Source organism: Elgaria multicarinata, chromosome 6 (genome assembly GCF_023053635.1).
Source record: "Elgaria multicarinata webbii isolate HBS135686 ecotype San Diego chromosome 6, rElgMul1.1.pri, whole genome shotgun sequence".
Lineage (NCBI taxonomy): Eukaryota > Metazoa > Chordata > Lepidosauria > Squamata > Anguidae > Elgaria > Elgaria multicarinata.
The window spans coordinates 6999835-7018323 of NC_086176.1; the positions used below are offsets into that span (position 1 = coordinate 6999835).

The window sequence follows — 18489 nt, forward strand, 5'->3', positions numbered from 1 at the left end:
TGCAGTACCCCACTCGCTACCTCCCCCCAGTTTGACAAGGTACTGTTGATAAGCACTCTTTGAGTCCGATTCTGTAGCCAACTGTGAATCCACCTAATAGTTGTTCCCTCTAGCCCACTTTTAGCTAGTTTGTTAATCAGAATATCATGGGACACTTTGTCAAAAGCTTTGCTGAAGTCAAGATATATGACATCCACAGCATTCCCACAGTCCACAAGGGAGGTTACCCGATCAAAAAATGAGATTATTATTATTATTATTATTTATTTATTTATATAGCACCATCAATGTACATGGTGCTGTACAGAGTAAAACAGTAAAACAGTAAATAGCAAGACCCTGCCGCTTAGGCTTACATTCTAATTAGATCAAATTAGACTGACAGGATTTGTTCCTGACAAATCCATGTTGGCTTCTAGTAATCACTGCATTGTTTTCAAGGTGTTTACAGACTGACTTCTTTATAATCTGCTCCAGAATTTTCCCAGGGATGGATGTCAGACTGACTGGTCTGTAGTTCCCAGGTTATCCTTTTTGCCCTTTTTGAAGATAGGGACAATGTTAGCCCTCCTCCAGTCGTCCGGCACCTCACCTGTCTTCCATGATTTTGCAAAGATATTAGACAGTGGTTCTGAGAATTCTTCCGCTAGCTCCTTCATTACTCTAAGATGCAGTTCATCGGGCCCTGGAGATTTGAACTCATTCAAAGAAATTAGGTGTTCCTTGACCATTTGTTTATCAATCTCAAACTGCAATCCTGCCCCCTCAACTTCTGCTTCACTTTTTCCAGAGCGGTCAAGGACTCGCTTTTGGGAGAAGACTGAGCCAAAGTAGGACTTGAGCACTTCAGCCTTTCCTTTGTCATCTGTTATCAATTTGCCATCCTTATTAAGCAGTTGAACCACCATTTCTTTCCTCTGACTTTTACTACTCACATATCTGAAGAAAGCCTTTTTATCGCTTTTAGCATCCCTCGCTAATCTCAGCTCACTCTCAGCTTTAGCCTTCCTGACACCATTTCAGCACTTCTGTGCCACCTGTCTGTACTCTTCTTTTATAGTGCTTCCAGTTCCTTCCGGTTCTCCCCCCCACACACCTCATTTTCCTCCTCTGAGGTATCTTCATTTAGGAGAAGAAACTGTATAAAGGTTCCAACAGCGCTTCAAGCATGGATATGTCAGGTGGGTGTGAAGGTTCTTCCCAGAGGCATAGGAAGCCACCAAAACCACCATATTGAAATATATAGCTCAAACAAGCACTACATTCATTATAAATGATCCAATGGTGTTTAAAAGCAGTAGAGAATAAAAGCCTCTAACAACAGCCATGGCCCAAAAGACCAAAAGTGACCCATATTTATAAACAATTATGCACATGTGGGCACAGATACACCGCAGTCTTAACCTGCCACTATAGCAAATCTCTGTTTCTGGATTCTTGGCAAGATTAAGATTGGCTTCTTTACATGTTTGTTTTGGGGATGGGAGTGGGGTTATTTCTCCTCCCTTCCTTTTGTTCCATTACAAAAGTACTAGGTGGCACTGTGGCATAGCATAATTGTGCAATTACACTAGGCTTTATCCCACCATTCACAAATAATAACATACTTTAAGAAATAACCCACGAAAATGGTTGCAAAGCACAGGAGAGGCCCTGGAGGATAACAGTGTCATGTGAATGACCTGCAAACTACTGTAAGTGAAGAATCGTAAGTGTGCAAAGAAATGACTCATGAAGAAAGGCTTTTGGAAAGAAATGAAGTCTCCCTGCTTTTGGAAGATATGCGTAGAATTGTTATAACAACGCATGGAGTAGTTCATAGTTACTACTTTCATGCACTTGACGTTTTTAATGGTAGAAAGAGGCCAATAAAAGGACTTGTGTGTATGGAAGTTCATTGCATGGTAGTGGCCAATGGTTTTACTTCCAATACAGGGACACCAACCCTTACAACCAATTCCACTTGTTCCAGTGTTGAAAAGGGCCAAGTAATAGGACCCCAAGATGAGATATTTGTGCTAGCTCAACCTTAACAAGCTCCCACAATCCAGTTACCTCCTTTTGCAAAAATTCCATGCCAAATTCTGATTTGAAATAGGGGGGGATGATTTTGCTCCTCCTCCTCATAAGACACTTCTTTCCATCCTCGATTTCCTGCCTAAAAGGTTTTTAAATGGGAAGGAGGGAGGGAAAGAAAACCCATAACATTTCAATTATTTCACATTATTTTCTAATCATTTATCCAGGAATAAAATCCAGGCTTAGCCATGCTTAGACTAGACCCACTGAAATCAAAGGAACTTACGTTATTATTTGTCCCATTGATTTTATTGGGTCTACTCTAAGCATGACTGAGTCCCAATCCAATCCATTATGTGCTCATGGTCAGGTTCAAATGTTTTAAAAATGAAAAAAATTGGATGTAATCAACTTTACCAACATGATTAAGAGAAAAGAGAACTGATATCGGCATAACTGATACACATGGGCACTTGTATGGCCTTCTAAATGCACATGTGACTTTTGCCTTCCATTTGGAATACCAGCTACCTTTTATCATACTGGAAAGTTGCTTGTGCCACTCTGGAAAGAAGGAAGTTAAAAGAAGCTGCCTACCACTAACCCTCCTGTGCCTTTCTCTGAATCAGGCCCCATAACGTACTATTTTTCACTCAAGCTATTTTTCTTACGCAAAATCCACAGTTTTCAATCTCTTCTCCTGCCAAACATTATTGACAGATAACCAACCATATGTGAAGAGAAAAACCATCCAAAATAAATTGAAACGACCAAATAAATAAATAAATAAATAAATAAATCCCTAAAGAGAACAGGAAATACTTACCTGACGAATTTCTGTTCTTCTCATAGGCAAGAGGGGATTCATCTTAGGGAAGGTCCTGTTTATAGGACCAAGGTAGCAAGCACTTCCTGAGCAGATGGGTCCTATTCCCTAGACCCCAGTTTTATGTGTCTTATGGGCAAATGGGAAACTATAAGGAACAAGGACTGCCAAAGCTAGAGTGGGAGAGGAGCTAAAATGGGGGTGCGAGGAGGTGCGGGTGCCCCGGTGCACGGGCACGGCACCTCCGCCAAAGTAAAGGAAAACAAAAAAATAAACAAATGGGGATGCAAGAAGGCACAGGCCCCGCTTCCTCCAAAGGTAGGGTGACCCTATGAAAAGGAGGACAGGGCTCCTGTATCTTTAACAGTTGTATTGAAGAGGGAATTTCAGCAGGTGTCAATTTCCTCTTCATTGCACCAGTTAAAGCTGCAGGTGCCCTGCCCTCTTTTAAATCTGGTCACTCTAGTATAGCTCCTGCACCTTCAACTGTTGTGATGAAGAGGGAATTTCACCAGGTGCTGCATGCATACAAAGGACACCTGCTGAAATCCCCTTTTCTATGCAACTGTTAAAGATACAGGAGCCCTGTCCTCCTTTTCATAGGGTCACCCTGGCCAAAGTAAAGGAAAGCAAAAAAATAAACAAATGGGGATGCGAGAAGGGCACAGGCGGGGCGCCTCCTCCAAAGTAAAAGAAAACAAGCAAACAAAAACCCGGGGATGCGAAGAGGCTCCTCCTCACATTCAAAACCCCGCACTTGCTCCTTTGCGCGTGGATAACGCGAAGGAGCACAAACACGGGGGTTTGGGGGCTCGCGCCGCAAAAGTGCCATCTTCAAGATGCAGCCCTGGTTGCCAATTGCTTTTGGGGCGCACTTCAAGGCGTTGGTTTTAACCTTTAAAGTCCTAAACGGGTTAAGACCTGGCTATCTAAGGGACTGCCTGTCTTGCTATGAACCTGTCTGGATATTACGATCTGCAGAATAGGCCCTTTTGAGGGCACCATTACCTGCAGAAGCCCACCCACTGGGCAGGCATGAAAGGCCTTTCTCTTTCTACTCTTTATGGAGAACTGATGAGAAAAGGAGAGGTAGCTTCTGTTCCACAAGCACCCATCACTGGTGAAATTATGAAACTCTTGTTAGCCACTACTTTAGGATTTATATCACCAGAAAGGCTCCATAAACACGGTACTATAAATAAGAGCGTGATTAAAGAACTACGCACCTCAACAGGATCCTCCCCCTGCCCCCCAGCCCCACCCCCACCCAGCTTTCAATCACTGGCTTCTGAATCACACCCTAAGGTGAATTACCTGGTCTGTGCTAACTTGATCTGCCAGGGAGAAACCTGCACTTCCCCTTCCTGGCTGCATGAAAGGGAAAGAAAAAAGTTCATAACACGTTATCATTTAGAAAATGTAGCATTATCCCTGAAATACGACATGAAATTGTTTAAACCATGTTAACATTTCACAGTTAAATTATGTATTGCAATGAAATAAATTGTTATTACTATTAAGAACGGAATAATGAACAGTACTTGAAATATTTAACGTTGTCGCTACTCTCATGTGTAATATCTTCTTTGACGGGCAATTGGCCAACAGAACCCCTGTGAACAGGATGCATTGGTCAGTGCACTCCACAAGGCTTTTTAGCTGAATGGCCATTTTTTTTACCTGAGCTTCTTATACGTTTTTCAAACAACAACATGCAATCGGAGCTTGTGGATATTGGCTCTCCAGGCTCCTTCCAGCCACAGGGGAAGAGGTGATCTGGATTATGATTGCAGCATTTGGGAGGGAAGCTTAACCCTCTCTCCCAGCAAGGTTTCTTGATGAAATCTGACCTCCCCACAGCTGCTACAGCATTAGCCCGACCAGCAAAGACTTATGGGTACACAGGGCAATTTCAGCGCCAGAGTAAAGGGTAAACCTCTCTCTCCAAGGCCGCAATCCTGATCCAGTCGTTCCCTCAGCTGCTGTTTGCCAAATCAGAAATACAGGGCAAAGCAAATACTGGTTGCCCCTCATTTTGTCAAGTTTGGCTCTTAGGCAAACCCCTGTAGAGTAATTTTATAAGTGAGGAAGTTGGCACACAAAAAAGGCAAATATTTTGTATAATATTATATTCAGAGCTGGTGGTGCAAGAAAAGACTATACTAAAATTTTCTTTTCCTGTCCATATCATAAACTCATGTCTATGTTCTTCACTGCCTTAGTTCTCTGCACTAGGGTCTGGCACAACCCAGCCCAAATTCAAGTTACTAGCCCTTATGTTTAAGAGGCTAACTAGACACAAAGCTGGCACAATCCATATCTTACAACATGTATTTTGCTGTATTGCTCTAAAGCAGGGGCGATGGGTGTAAAGCCGCAGAGGAATGGTGGGCAGGAAAGCAGTACCAAGTCTTTTCTCTGTCTGCTCCTTTTGTCCCTGGAATCTCCTAGCTGGGCTTGGAGAGCAGCTGGGAAATGGGACATGGGGGGAAGACAGCCCCTCTCCCACTGCAGTCCTCTATTCTACACCCCACCCCACTGCTTTAGAGCTATGTGGCAGACCTCTGTTCTAAAACATGCCTAGTTAGCTCCTAAGGCTCTACAGCTCTGAGTGTACAGCTCCTCTTTCAACCCAACCCAACCCATATCACCTGCTTACTCCATATCAATTAATCTGTGTCTCCCCACACCCACACCCACACCCCGCACCCGGCACCTATATATCTTGGTATGCCTGGGACAATGTCCCCCATCTATCCTCTCCTCTGCCTGCAAATCCCTCCTCAAACCCCACCTATGTTCAGCGATCATAAAGCACTCTTTACCAATTCTTGTCCTTTTCTTTCAAGTTTCTCCTGTCTATCTAACTGCGCCTTTTTCTATGAATGCAATGAATGCAACGTGATGATTTCTAGGTGTGAAACCTCCATTACATATCAAACACTGCAATCAGAAGTGCAATCACTGCAATCGCCTGACATCACTTCAGCACTTTCAGTTGTAACTTATCAAATGACTGTAAGATTGTTTCTTCATTTGAAATGTTACTAAATATGTGTAAGGCCTTAGCTAGACCTAAGGTTTATCCCGGGATCGTCCCGGGGTCATCCCTGTTCATGTAAATGACACACAGGGGATCCCGGGAGCAGGCAGGGACGACCCCGGGATAAACCTTAGGACTAACTAAGGCCTAAGATTGGGGTTATAAAAGTTTGTTGGCATAGCATAGAGAAGGAAGCTTTTGGGGGCACAGAATGGGTTTAAATGACTGTACAAGTGATAGTGCTTTAATATAGCGCTTTAATATTAAAGGGGCAAGTAGGCCTACACACATAATTCAGATAAGGTCTGATAGAAAATGTTTTGAAAATATGATCTGAGATTACTCAAAGATGTTACTCATGAGGACTTGCAACTTGGTATTGCTCAAAAGACATTAGTCATAAGAACTTGTGACATGTACTAACTGAAACTAGGTGAAGGACAGGTGACGTGGTGGTTGGGAAAATCCCCATGTACATAAGTAAAGAGAAGTAACCCAGACAGGTTAACCAGAAGAACAGGGAAGTTGACCTTTCGTTGACATAAACAACTAAATGAGAAAGGGGTGGAACATTCTGGGAAGAGGATGGTCTAAACCAATGGGTTTTGGAGTTTAGAAGACATCAATATGAAGAATTGATGATGTCAAATTGGGCATTTAAGTCTGAGCACAGAGGGAAAAGATGTCTTCCCTTTCGCTCAGGCATGACTTGGTCTTGCCTGGGAGAGGTGGGAGTCCCTCTGTGGAGAAGAGCTCCTTCGCAGAGTCTGTGTTTGCCTGTCTGTCCCTGTGTTTGTCCATGCTTGTCTTGTTCCCAAGAAATCTGCCAGACTTGTGAGGCTGTTCTTTTAATTTGCTTTGCCAACTGGAGGTTTGTGTGTCTGTTTGACATTAACTTTCTTAAATTGTTTTAATAAATGTTTTAAAGTTATAACAGTTTCATTGAGTTTGTGAGTCTGAGTGAAGTCAATCATTCTGGGTAACTATCTCTGGAACTTCCTTACACCTCCTATAGTGGGGAATTTAAGGAGTACTGTTGCAAGGTATTGCAGGAACTTACGCTTCCAAGCAGCCTAGGTTCTGTACCTCTTAAAATTAAAAAGGCCACCAGTAAATCCCCTTGCATGACGCATTACTGAATGTTGGACATGGAAGTCTGAATTCGCCCCCCCTCCCTATAATTCTGTACTCTGCATAGCACACAGCAAACTCTTAGTGCTAAGGAAGTGCTATGGTGCCCCCCCCCCCAAACGTATACTAACCAGAGCAAACCATGCTGTAATGTATTCCGGCTTCCCCCGGGGCTGTTGCCCATCATCAACCTACGTAACAGAAAAGCTCCAAAGAAACCTGTCTCTCTGAGAGATGGGCAGCCGTATTTCCTTTTCTGTTGCTAAAAACAATTAGATGCTATGATAGCACAATGGTTCCAGTTACGTACATGATAATAAAAGTGAAGTGGGCTCCAGAAATATACAAAAATGGCAAACTTGTATAAAAACACAACGAGCTCTTTCTTTCCATTTTGATTGGTTTGTTGCGCTTGCTGCAGATGCCAATCGCTCAAGGGAGTGTCAGGTGAGTGGAACTTTGTCTTCACAACATCTTCTGGACCCCGTAAGAGTCAAGTGAAGCTTCCAAAGGATCTGTAATATGCCCAGCTGGCAAGAAAGACTTCTGAACACCTCGCCAGTACATGAAACATTGAGTCGTTCTGTGTAAAGTGCTTCTGTGCTAGTTTAATGGTCAAGCAGACCAATTTGGGTTAATTTTTGCTCTTCTTTAAACACACATAAAATAATTTGTATGATTTATGACAATATCATATCACCCTGCACTCCCTTACCGTAACCTCTGCCAATATTCTTCAGTCTTCTTTGTGAGTGCCTCCCCTGATGGATTTTGCAATTGGGAAGTCAGCGCCCGCTCATATATTTCAGCAACCTGAGCTGTAAAATCATGAGAGAGAATCTTAAATTCAAAAGAACAAAAATCAGCTGCTGCTGCTGATTTTCATTTCATATATTTCAGGATGTATCCTAGGCATTTATTGTGAGCATCCATTTTCAGTGGATGGTTTGATTACTCCCATCTGCTCCTAGAAACAGGGGCATGTGCAGATATTTTGACCCTTGTGGTGTGGAGGGGTCCCACCCAGTCATGAGATACAGAGTACTTCCAGACAAGTGCCGTGGAATCACCCGGACCCAAGTTTTATGGGAGAACCAGGTAGTGTAGAGAACCAGGTGAAATAGCTGCACAATATCTTTTGACTGCTAGTGCAAGGGGCCCTCTTTCTAGAAGCACCAATAGTGCAGCTGAAAAATATATAGTCTACCCAGCCAAAGATGGGTTGTCACGTCAAGTGAACCCAGTGAAAGAGTGGATAACAACAACAAAAGATGCATGGAGTGATTTACTATTTCACTCACTCTCTGATCAAATAGCACAGTTAGTGAAGCCTCACAAGACTCCTATGAAATCCTATCCCTTGGGAAAAGATGCATCAAACTGAGCAGGAAATAAAGTGTGTGACAGGGGAAACAACACTTGCTGAAATTCTCCCATGTAATGCAGCTAATTGTCTCAGCAAAGACAGCAGGACTTACTTCTATGTAAACATGCACTGAATTAGGCTGAAATTCTTGTCACAGGGTAGTGAAATCAGTGGAGTGGAATAGGACGGGTAAGGTAAGTCTGCAGTCCTATGGTCACAACTCACTAGAACTTACCTCTGAGTAAACATGCATAGGGGTCAGGCTGCAAACATCCCCCAAGAAACTGAGGGCTAGTCCATAGAGCAGACTCAAGTGGCAAGTCCGCCCCCATCCCCCCCCCTCTCGCTTGAAGTGCAACAATTAAACACTTCCCCATCTAAAAATATCCCTGTACAAAAAAAGTAACTATGTCAGGGAGAAGATTTCAACCCTAGCTTTCAGCCTGACATACTGGTTTTCTATGTGCAGAGAGATCTGTTCACATGGAAGCATGGAAATATATGAGAGCCCTCGACTGCGGTGTGGAAGTGCTTCTTTACACAATGCAGAATTGGTAGGATTGGCTGCCACAAGGTGAGGGCCACTAGCCTGAGATGGCTTTAAAAGGGGATTAAGCAAATCCATGGAGAAGGAAAGGCCAACAGCTATTAGTTGTGATAGCTAAATGGAACCTCTGAAAGGCAATCCACCTCTGAATACCAGTTGCTGGTGGGAGGGAGGGGGGGCGAGCAAACCACTCAGGGTGGGACTCCAATTTCAAAAAGCCCTTCAATGCGATGCATGCAGGGTCCTTTGGAGGATTCCTTGGCCAAAGGGAAAAAGGGGTCTATTTTATAATCCATGGTGACCGGGTTCTAACACCATCGGGCATGGCAGTGCAATTCATCTTAGCACCATGGGGGCAGCAGGGGTGGGGGGATAGACACACAAGCACTTCCCTCAGCTCTGAGGGCTGAGTAAAGCTAGGGTGGATAACAGCACCTTGTACCACTCGGGAAGCTTCAGCTACTGTTGTGCCCAATTCATGGCTCCCCTGCAATGAGATGGAGACATATATCGAGCCATGGCTCAAGCCCCAGATTTCTCACGAGCCCCAAAACACTTGTGCTTGTTTGCAACACAAACTCCGTAAGTGGGTGGGGAGCAGCCAAGAAGAAGGCAGCGCCACTCCCCGCCCCTCTGCTAGGGAGAGCAGCCAGCAGGCGGGATGGACCGAAGAGTGCTATCAGCCCCTCCTCTCCTTATCGGAGGCCAGGGGAGGGTTTGGCGGAGCACAAGGGAGGGACGTTCCACCTTCCTCACTACCCTTTGTTCTGTATTAGGGCAAACAGGGAAGCAGGGCAGACGGAAGAAGAGCAGCCCCAACAGGTAGTAAAGGTCTGCGCCAATGGCAAGGGCATCTCTAACAATGGGGCCCTGTCCCAGGAAGCTGCAGGGATGGTGGCATCCTTGACACTATGGAACAGGATATCCTGTCGGACAGGGGTGGGGGACCTCTTTCATGCCAAGAGCTACATTCCATTTCAGAGAAGCTCTTGAGGGCTGCATTCCAGGGGCGGGTGGGCAAAGGGGATGGGGCCAAACCCACCCCCCTCAAAAAACCAGCACATTTTAGCTTATTAATTTAGCTTAAAGCTCTAACTGCCAGTATCTCAGCCTGAGGGGAGGCATTTCAACCTTTGGAATGGGAAAAAGTGCACAAAAGCTGGGGAACCATCCAACCATTGGTTCTTGTGTTCTTGTAGGAAAGAAGGGCATTGGGGCCAGGGGAAGAGCAGGTGTTATAGCAGGTGAGGTACCCAGTGCATACTTTTGACCAATTTTGTTGGATGAGTTGCAGATGATACAATTCGAAGGACACTGACAAGGTGCTTGGACAAGTTTGAGCAACCCCTTCCATAGTGGAGCCTTGCTCCTCTTGTTTTATAAACACCAACAGGGAAGCAACAGCTAGCTGGGCGTGGGGGGGGGAATGAATGCTTCCACGCGAGAGGGGGTGCTCCTGAGCCCCCTGAAAGAGGCAGCAGTGAGACCCTGAAGAAGTCCTCGTTTGTGCTGATCAGGTGGGAAAGATTGCCCCCACGGTTGTTTATCCATACATCCCCAGGGGTGTGGGATCATTTCATTATGAAGTAGCTCCCCTATGTGTGGGAATCAAATGGATTAGTAGGATTTTGTAGTGGTTCAAAAAAAACCCAGAACTAGAGTGAATAGGGAGGCAAAAGAAATGAGCATAAACAGGCAATGCTGGTGCTATTACTCCACTTTCAAATCTTAAAATCTCCAGACTGTGAGTTAGTTTTTGAACCAATCTTTTAATCTCTTGAACCCACTTACATATTTCAAACTTGATTAACTCCCAAATTATTGAATTATTACTTTTAATCATTGTTAATTACACCAAGTGTCCTTCTGGTGCACGGTGTGCTATAAAAGGAAAAAGCTAGCAAAATAGTGAGGTAGAAGGAGGTAAATATTATACAAAAGGATCACTAAACAAATCAAGGCAGGGCTTTGTTTTGTTTTTTAAAGCGATGACTAACTTCTTACCTCTAGTGCAAAGATCTGAAGATTCTTCAAGGGCAGAGAAAGACTGCAAATGACACAAAGAGCTTTCTGACATATTTTAGCCAAAATGTTTCCCTAACAGCTACTGTTGTAGGGCTTATAGCAATCAAAGCACCTTCACAGAAGATCCAAGACGTTAAAAACATTTAAATAATAACAACAACAAACCAAACAACCCACTTGACAATTAAACACAATGATTTTAGGTTTAAATACTTTTTAAACAACGTACTGCAGCAGTGTTTCTATGCAACATAACATTATCGACAATGCAATGTAACATTAATCCGAGGGGCCAAGCCGGTGAGAAACTGCCAAGCTTTGAGCACAAAATGGATGCCTGTGACATCCCTAGTTGTGGGCAGAATAATCCCAACCCCTCAGATGCCACCAAAGGGTGTTGTGGGGATAATGCTACACCGTTTGGTGGGGAGGGGGCATCCATCCCAGAAACCCATATTATACCTTAAGAAAGCTCTAAAGGAGGGTGCTCTGAGGTGGATCCAAAATCCCTCTATTCCCCTGAGAAGAACCCAACGGCTCCAATGGGTATACCTACTTTCAAGCTCCAATTAGCTTTAAACAAGTGGGGGAATTCTGATTACGAAAGACCAGCCACGTTCAAATGCCTGGGTGGACGATCCGCCCCATCGTTTCCTCTCCCATCAAGTGCCAGTTAGCATTGCTCAGTTAATCTGGGTCTGCAGGTGGATGCGTGTGAGGAAGAGGATTTCATGTATTTATTCTTCTGCCAATCAATTGTGAAATCTACCTCTCCTGCTTCCCATTTTAGAGAGGAGCTATTTGGAGACATGAGGCTGGAGCTGGGAGTTGGATATGCGTGGAAAGGATTTCATTTGCTTACACTGCTGCCAATCCATTCGAAAATCCACCTCTCTCACTTCTGTTGTATATTAGGGTGAGGTCATCAGAGGCAGTGCCTCTGTGCTGCAGAAACTCTGCTGCTCAATGTACTTGCTGTTATAATTCATGTCACTTTGGACTACATCTATCAATCTTTGAAGCTCCCTACTCCACCACTCCTGGCAAGAAAGAACCTAATGGTTAACAGACCTTTTGTACTGAGGTTAGGGAGATAGAGGGACCTTTCTGCCAGGTGCTTCTGAGGGGGAGTAGCAATTCCTCCCCCCCCCCAATAAGGGCAAAACAGGTATCCTACAGGGAGCCCCAACCTGGCCCATGGAGCCTCTTGGGGTCCTCCAAGGGTTGGGGGTTAGGCTCCAAGTGGGCTACCCTAACCTGGGTCCAAGCCCCGCCCTGTAGAGGAAAAAAACCCCTGGAGGACATCCCCCCACTGTTATCTCCAATCTCAGATCAGAGATAACAGCAGGGATTCTCCGGCTGGCACACGCCAACAGGACCCCTACTGTTGTATCCAAACAGAGGTAACATCAGGGGTGCTGGTGTGGCAGGCCTTGCTTGCCTGGGTGGGGAAAAGCAGCCACTCTTCCCAGTGTGGGCCAAATTACAGCTATCCCACACCTCCTCTGCTGTATTGTCTGATCCACTGTGTGGCAGCAGCAGAAGCTCCAATCTGAGATCAGAAATAACAGCAGGGAATGTGGGATAGCGGGACTCAGCCCATACAGGGACGTCAGAATTTAGAGGAAAGAACTTCAGAATATAGAAGAACTATTAGATCAGAAGTTAAAGGAAAGAGTTAAAAAAAAATCTTGGATTTAAACTGGAAGACACAGGTAAACAAACTAGAATCCTATTCAAATAAGAAGGATAAATATTTGGATGCTCAGCTTTCTGATAGTTTTGAGAAAATGTCTAGAGTTGAAGCAAACCTAGGAGATCAGGAAAAAGAAACAAACAGCTTGAAAATAGCCTAAGATAAATTACAGAATCATATAAAACAGGCAGATAAAGAAATCCTTGGAATAAGGAAGGAGTCTTCTAGTATGAAGTTGAAGTAGAAATATTAAAATATACGATATAAGAAATCCAAAATAAATGTGGAGGCCAAAACATTAAATGTTGGGATATCCCTGAATCACTGAAGAAGAAGAAAGATCTATTAGGATGTATGGGGAGTTGTATGCATGATTCAAGGTGCTGCAGTAGGTATAAAAATGTGATTTGGATTGAGGAGAATACAGCCAAACAAACTAAGTAAACTCAGGAATAGACTGGTAATTTCCCTTACCAGAGGTTCCAGGCTGAATGTAAATTGAGCTATCCTTTCTAGGGTGCTGCCTTGTTGGCAAGCATTGGTGCTGCATTCCCCCTTAACCCAGTGGTTTCGATCCTGCGGGGTTGAGCTGGGTAATCCCCACACCAAGGAGGGAGTGCAGGCAGTCATTCTGGCACTGCAGCCGCCCCTGCCCTCTTCCTGGCTTCTGGTGACCAATCACTGGTTGCCGTATGCCCAAACTGACCCCCAGATCAACCATGGAGCAAAGTCAGACTGCAGAAGAGCCAGGGGGATCTTGCTCCCAAAGAAAAGGTCGGAGTAAGTCCCCAACGTTTTAACCGTGCAGCTTTGCGGAAAAGCCATGCAGTGCCTGTGAATCTGTGCTGCATCATTTAACTAACGCAGTGCTGATTTGCAGCCACTGCAGCCGGGCTTAGAAGACATATGGACAGCCCCTAGTAGTGATGACAGTGCCATTTTTTTTCTGTTACAGAAGTGTAAATTTAAACCACTTATAATGAAATAAAGAACAATGAAACACACACAGTCCTCACCATAACTAGCTTAAGAAGATCTGCAGCATTTTCTCTCTCCTCTTCCATTCTTGGATCTTTAATTATCATCTCTTGCATCTCATCTTCTTGCCTCATGATTTTGTCAATGTACTCCTAATAGGGCAATGAAGAAGGAAGAGGACAAAGAAACAATCGAGGTTCCTAAGAAAGTTTATGTAACTCTAAAATCACTTTTTATTCAAGTGCATTTATTACTTTTATTTATAGCTGAGACACACAAAGGTTAGTGTGGTGTTACACCCCACAAGTCAGTTCCCTAAGGCATGTCTAAGCATTTGTAAGTCTGGTGTGTTTAGAATGTTGACCTGAGTGGGTGGAGGAGGGAGGAGGATATATAAGGGGATGACTGGGGAGATTGGGCGCTCTCTGTGTGTTAGCTCTTGCTGTGCAGAGTACTTGGGTTCTGGAGAGTTTGAGGTTCAGTGTAGAGAGTGGTGTCTTTTGAGGGCCGTGTGCTGATAGTCAGTTGGTGTATATTAATCAATGCTGATAATAAAGAAAGTTCAAGAGTGAAGGTGTGAGAGAAAGGAAAGCGTGTATGAGAAGAGTGAAAGGATTGGATGAGAGGTTTTAAAAAGGTTTTTTTAAACTGTTTTATTATGAAACAAAGCTTGTGAACTTTTAAAATAAAATTTTAATCAGTTTGTTTTAACTACCACAAAAATCCCACGTGTCTTTGGCATTTATCATCTGCAGTTATATACATTTAACACCCACTCTGACATTAAATCACCATCAGCACATTTAATTCACAGTGTTTTGATTTATTACGGAAATCCCTCCAATGTCACCCCTTCCTCCACATAGTTTGGAGAAAGGCGGTGGTTGTCCCTCGCCTCAGGCTTAGCTCGAGCAGGGAGTGTCCGCGGCCAGGCCTGGGGTTCAAAGCCTGTGTCGTGGTAGTTAGCTGTGAATTTACTCTAATTCTCAGGGTGTGCCTTACCTTGACAGAAAGCTGCAATGTGTGTCTCAGTTCCTCAGTGACTGATTCATATTGGATCAACCGACGAACTTGGAGAACATCTGGACATTTTTCTATAGGTGCAGGAGATCCTGCTAACCCCTTGAATTCTATGGACAGGCCTTTCCAAGCATGCGTCCCAAATGGAGGGCCTGGAGTCTTCCTCTGAATCCAAACAAGGAAGAGAAGGGTGGGATGTCAGCGATGCATTTCAGTGGGACCTTCTTCCAAATATGGGTTCGTGATTCAACCTGCTTTCAGCCAGGCACAGGGAAGCTTGCCATTTGCGAAACAGGAACCATGCCTTGGGATAAGTAGACTTCAGAAGACTGAACGGTTATCGCTTTTGCCCCAAGGTTTATGCTGTTATCTATCATGAGCCCATTAAATCCTGTTAATGTTTTATTGCTTGATGAAATACAGAGAGAAGTTCTTAAAAGAAAAAATAAGAACCAGGTTCTGGTTTTTCCAAACCTAAAGCCATTTACATTCAGCAGGAGCTGAATTTTACATGCTCAACTATATGTTAAACAATAGAATGAAGGTGTCTTCTGGGTCATAACTATGTGGATTAATCTAGATCTTATTTCTCCTCTCCAACTGCCCCACAATGCAGACTGATGTCTGAATGGATGAAGGCAAAACTATCCATACTTGCTGGGGGGAAATGATTTAATTTAACAAAACCAAAAGGCTACTGAAAACCCAAAATAGAAGCAACTGAAAAAACTGAGGGGAGCCGTTACAGTGACATCATTGTCTGATCATCTGCTTCGCTGGTAGAAGTGGGGGCTTTTGCACACTGTTTTTTGTGTAGTTGGCCTGACACACAATTGCATAGTTGATGGGAAAGAAAGGGGAAGAGGTAATGCATGGACTCAGTTCAAGCTTTCCAACAAATCACTGTTAATTCTTTAGATTTTATTTTTACTCCTGCAAACAGAATGCATCTATAAAAAACCCCACAGATAGTCAAAACCATACATTTCACACAGCATTGGCTTAAGACTGTGTAGTACTTGAAAATACACAGTCTACAGAGCAACTGCTAAAGCCTGCAAGGTCTGTGCTGTCACATCATAGTCAAGCCCTGAAGGAACAGAATCATAGAATCATAGAATAGCAGAGTTGGAAGGGGCCTACAAAGCCATCGAGTCCAACCCCCTGCTCAATGCAGGAATCCACCCTAAAGCATCCCCGACAGATGGTTGTCCAGCTGCCTCTTGAAGGCCTCTAGTGTGGGAGAGCCCACCACCTCCCTAGGTAACTGATTCCATTGTGGTACTGCTCTAACAGTCAGGAAGTTTTTCCTGATGTCCAGCCGGAATCTGGCTTCCTTTAACTTGAGCCCGTTATTATGTGTCCTGCACTCTGGGAGGATTGAGAAGAGATCCTGGCCCTCCTCTGTGTGACAACCTTTTAAGTATTTGAAGAGTGCTATCATGTCTCCCCTCAATCTTCTCTTCTCCAGGCTAAACATGCCCAGTTCTTTCAGTCTCTCTTCATAGGGCTTTGTTTCCAGACCCCTGATCATCCTGGTTGCCCTCCTCTGAACTAGTTCAGAAAGCTGCGTACCTCAACTGCAGGAAAGGTTTCCCAGGCTCTTGACTGGAGATTATCAGGAATGATAGTGGCAGAGTCTCTCTTCATGACCCATCGAGATGCTTTGGTCAGAGGGCGGAGGATAGTAATGCTTAGCACTCCTGCTTTGACAGACAGACAGAAAACCTGGAAATGCTGCTTATGTAGAACTGACCACTCATTCTGTGCCTACAAACGTTGAGCCTTGCAGGCTTCCAGATAGGAAATGTAGGGCCTTTGCACAATCAAGGCATGTTTCAGTTCATTTAAGCCTATGCAAAACATAGATCTAAGAATTCAAATGCAAATAATAGATAGGGACAGAATGGGTCTTGCTCAGAAGATATGTGGAGTAGCTAATGCTATGGCTGATATACCAGCTGCGCCCTTATCTGGACAGAGATAGCCTAGCTACAGTTATCCATGTTCTGATAACCTCTCGTTTGGATTACTGCAATGCGTTATACGTGGGGTTGCCTTTGAAAACGGTCCGTAAACTTCAACTGGTACAAAACAGGGCAGCCCACCTACTAACAGGTACTGGTCAGTGAGATCACATCATGCCAGTCCTTTTCCAGCTTCACTGGCTGCCAATCCAGGCCCGGGCCCGATTCAAAGTGCCGGTATTAACATTTAAAGCCCTAAACGGCTTGGGGCCAGGCTATCTGAATACCTCCTCCCGTATGTACCTGCCCGGACCTCAGGGGTCCTTCTCCGTGAGCCCCTGCCAAAGGAAGCGAGGCAGGTGGCTACCAGGAGGAGGGCCTTCTCTGCTGTGGCACCCCGGCTGTGGAATGAGCTCCCTAAGGAGGTTCGCTTGGTACCTACATTATATGCTTTTAGACACCAGGTGAAGACCTTTTTATTCTCCCAGCATTTTAACAGTCTATAAATAAATTTTAACTTGGTGTTTTAAATTTGTAATTTTGCATTGCTGCTGTTTTTATCTGGTTGAGCTTTTATATTGTATTTTATATTATGGTTTTATACTCTTGTTTTATACTTTGAATGGTTTTAATTTTTGTGAACCGCCTAGAGAGCTCCGGCTATTGGGCGGTATAGAAATGTAATAAATAAATAAATAGCTAAACTGCTGTTCCCACTTGATAAATTGAGGGAAATAATACCTGCCATCCCCAAAATTCAAGGGGACTCCATTTATTTATTTTAAAAAACAACTTTTTATTTTACAAAGAAAATGGCTCACTCGCAAGCTGATTTTGACCCTTTGGGGCACCGTAGCAGTTATAGATGTGCTCACAAAGTTGCCCACCTCCGCTGTAAACACTCTAATTAGAAATATGATCATATTGTTCCCCTTGAGTTCTCTGATACATAGGTTTGGCCTCCAATGTCTGTACGGTCTGCGAAATCTGCATTGGGTTTGATCTTTTAATTGTCTTCATTTGTGGTGTTAGAGATGTCGATACGTTTTCCTGCTGCTTCTTTCACTTGTCTTTTAGTGGCTAGGTGGTCTGAACACAGGCCTATCCAGTGGAATTTTAGGATGTTTTTAGGATGTTTTAATAATGTATACTATGTTTTTAATTCAGTTTTATGTCTTTTATACTTATTGTTGTTCATTTCCCTCATGATGGGGAATTTTAATCTATTTCGGTTTTTAAAATAAAGTCAGGGCACGTCCTATACTGCAAGAGTACATATTACGCTGTCTCCAAAGAAAGTTTTTGGATTTTTCAACCCAACCTAAAATGAAAAGGGTTCATTTAATGAAAAAGGCCTGTGGAAAGGAAAGTTACGTCACTTCTCCATAATTATGTTTCAGAAATATCGTTGACACTCATGCAACCACGTGCCACATTGCATTTATAACAGCAAATAGCAGATACTTCTGTGGGAAATACAGTATTTTCCCAAGAACAGAATATTATTCTTTGAATATTTGAAAAGCTACAGCAGAATGGTAACGTGACTGAGCTACGAATCAGGAAGTCCCGAGTTTGAACCATGCTTCTGGCATGAACTTGCCTTAAGCAAGTTATTATCAGCCGTAGGGATTCTCCACACCACTTTTTTTTAATCCTGCAATTTATGGGATTTACGCTTCCAGATTCTTTGTGGGATTAAGATCAGCTCCCTACACAGGCGGACATGGGCTTTTTATCTGGGGACTTCCTTTGTCTGCAAGTTCTACATTTTTCATTATACCACCACTAGTTGGTACTCTGGTATAGTGGAACTGTGCAATTACACATGGCTATTAAAATGGATTAACATCAATTAACACATTATCTCT

General features: G+C 43.8%; 1 protein-coding gene across 1 annotated transcript in view; it reads right to left on the reverse strand.

Annotated features, from left to right (window-relative positions):
- Positions 1–18489, reverse strand: part of SPAG17 (sperm associated antigen 17) — a 125630-nt gene that overhangs the window by 21363 nt on the left and 85778 nt on the right. Inside the window, exons 34-40 of the mRNA XM_063128923.1 lie at positions 16227–16354; positions 14634–14816; positions 13670–13783; positions 10937–10979; positions 7735–7837; positions 4160–4213; positions 2056–2158 (exon numbers count right to left, since the gene is read on the reverse strand). Of these exons, the coding sequence (XP_062984993.1) occupies positions 2056–2158; positions 4160–4213; positions 7735–7837; positions 10937–10979; positions 13670–13783; positions 14634–14816; positions 16227–16354 (728 nt within the window). The remainder of the gene's footprint in view (positions 1–2055; positions 2159–4159; positions 4214–7734; positions 7838–10936; positions 10980–13669; positions 13784–14633; positions 14817–16226; positions 16355–18489) is intronic.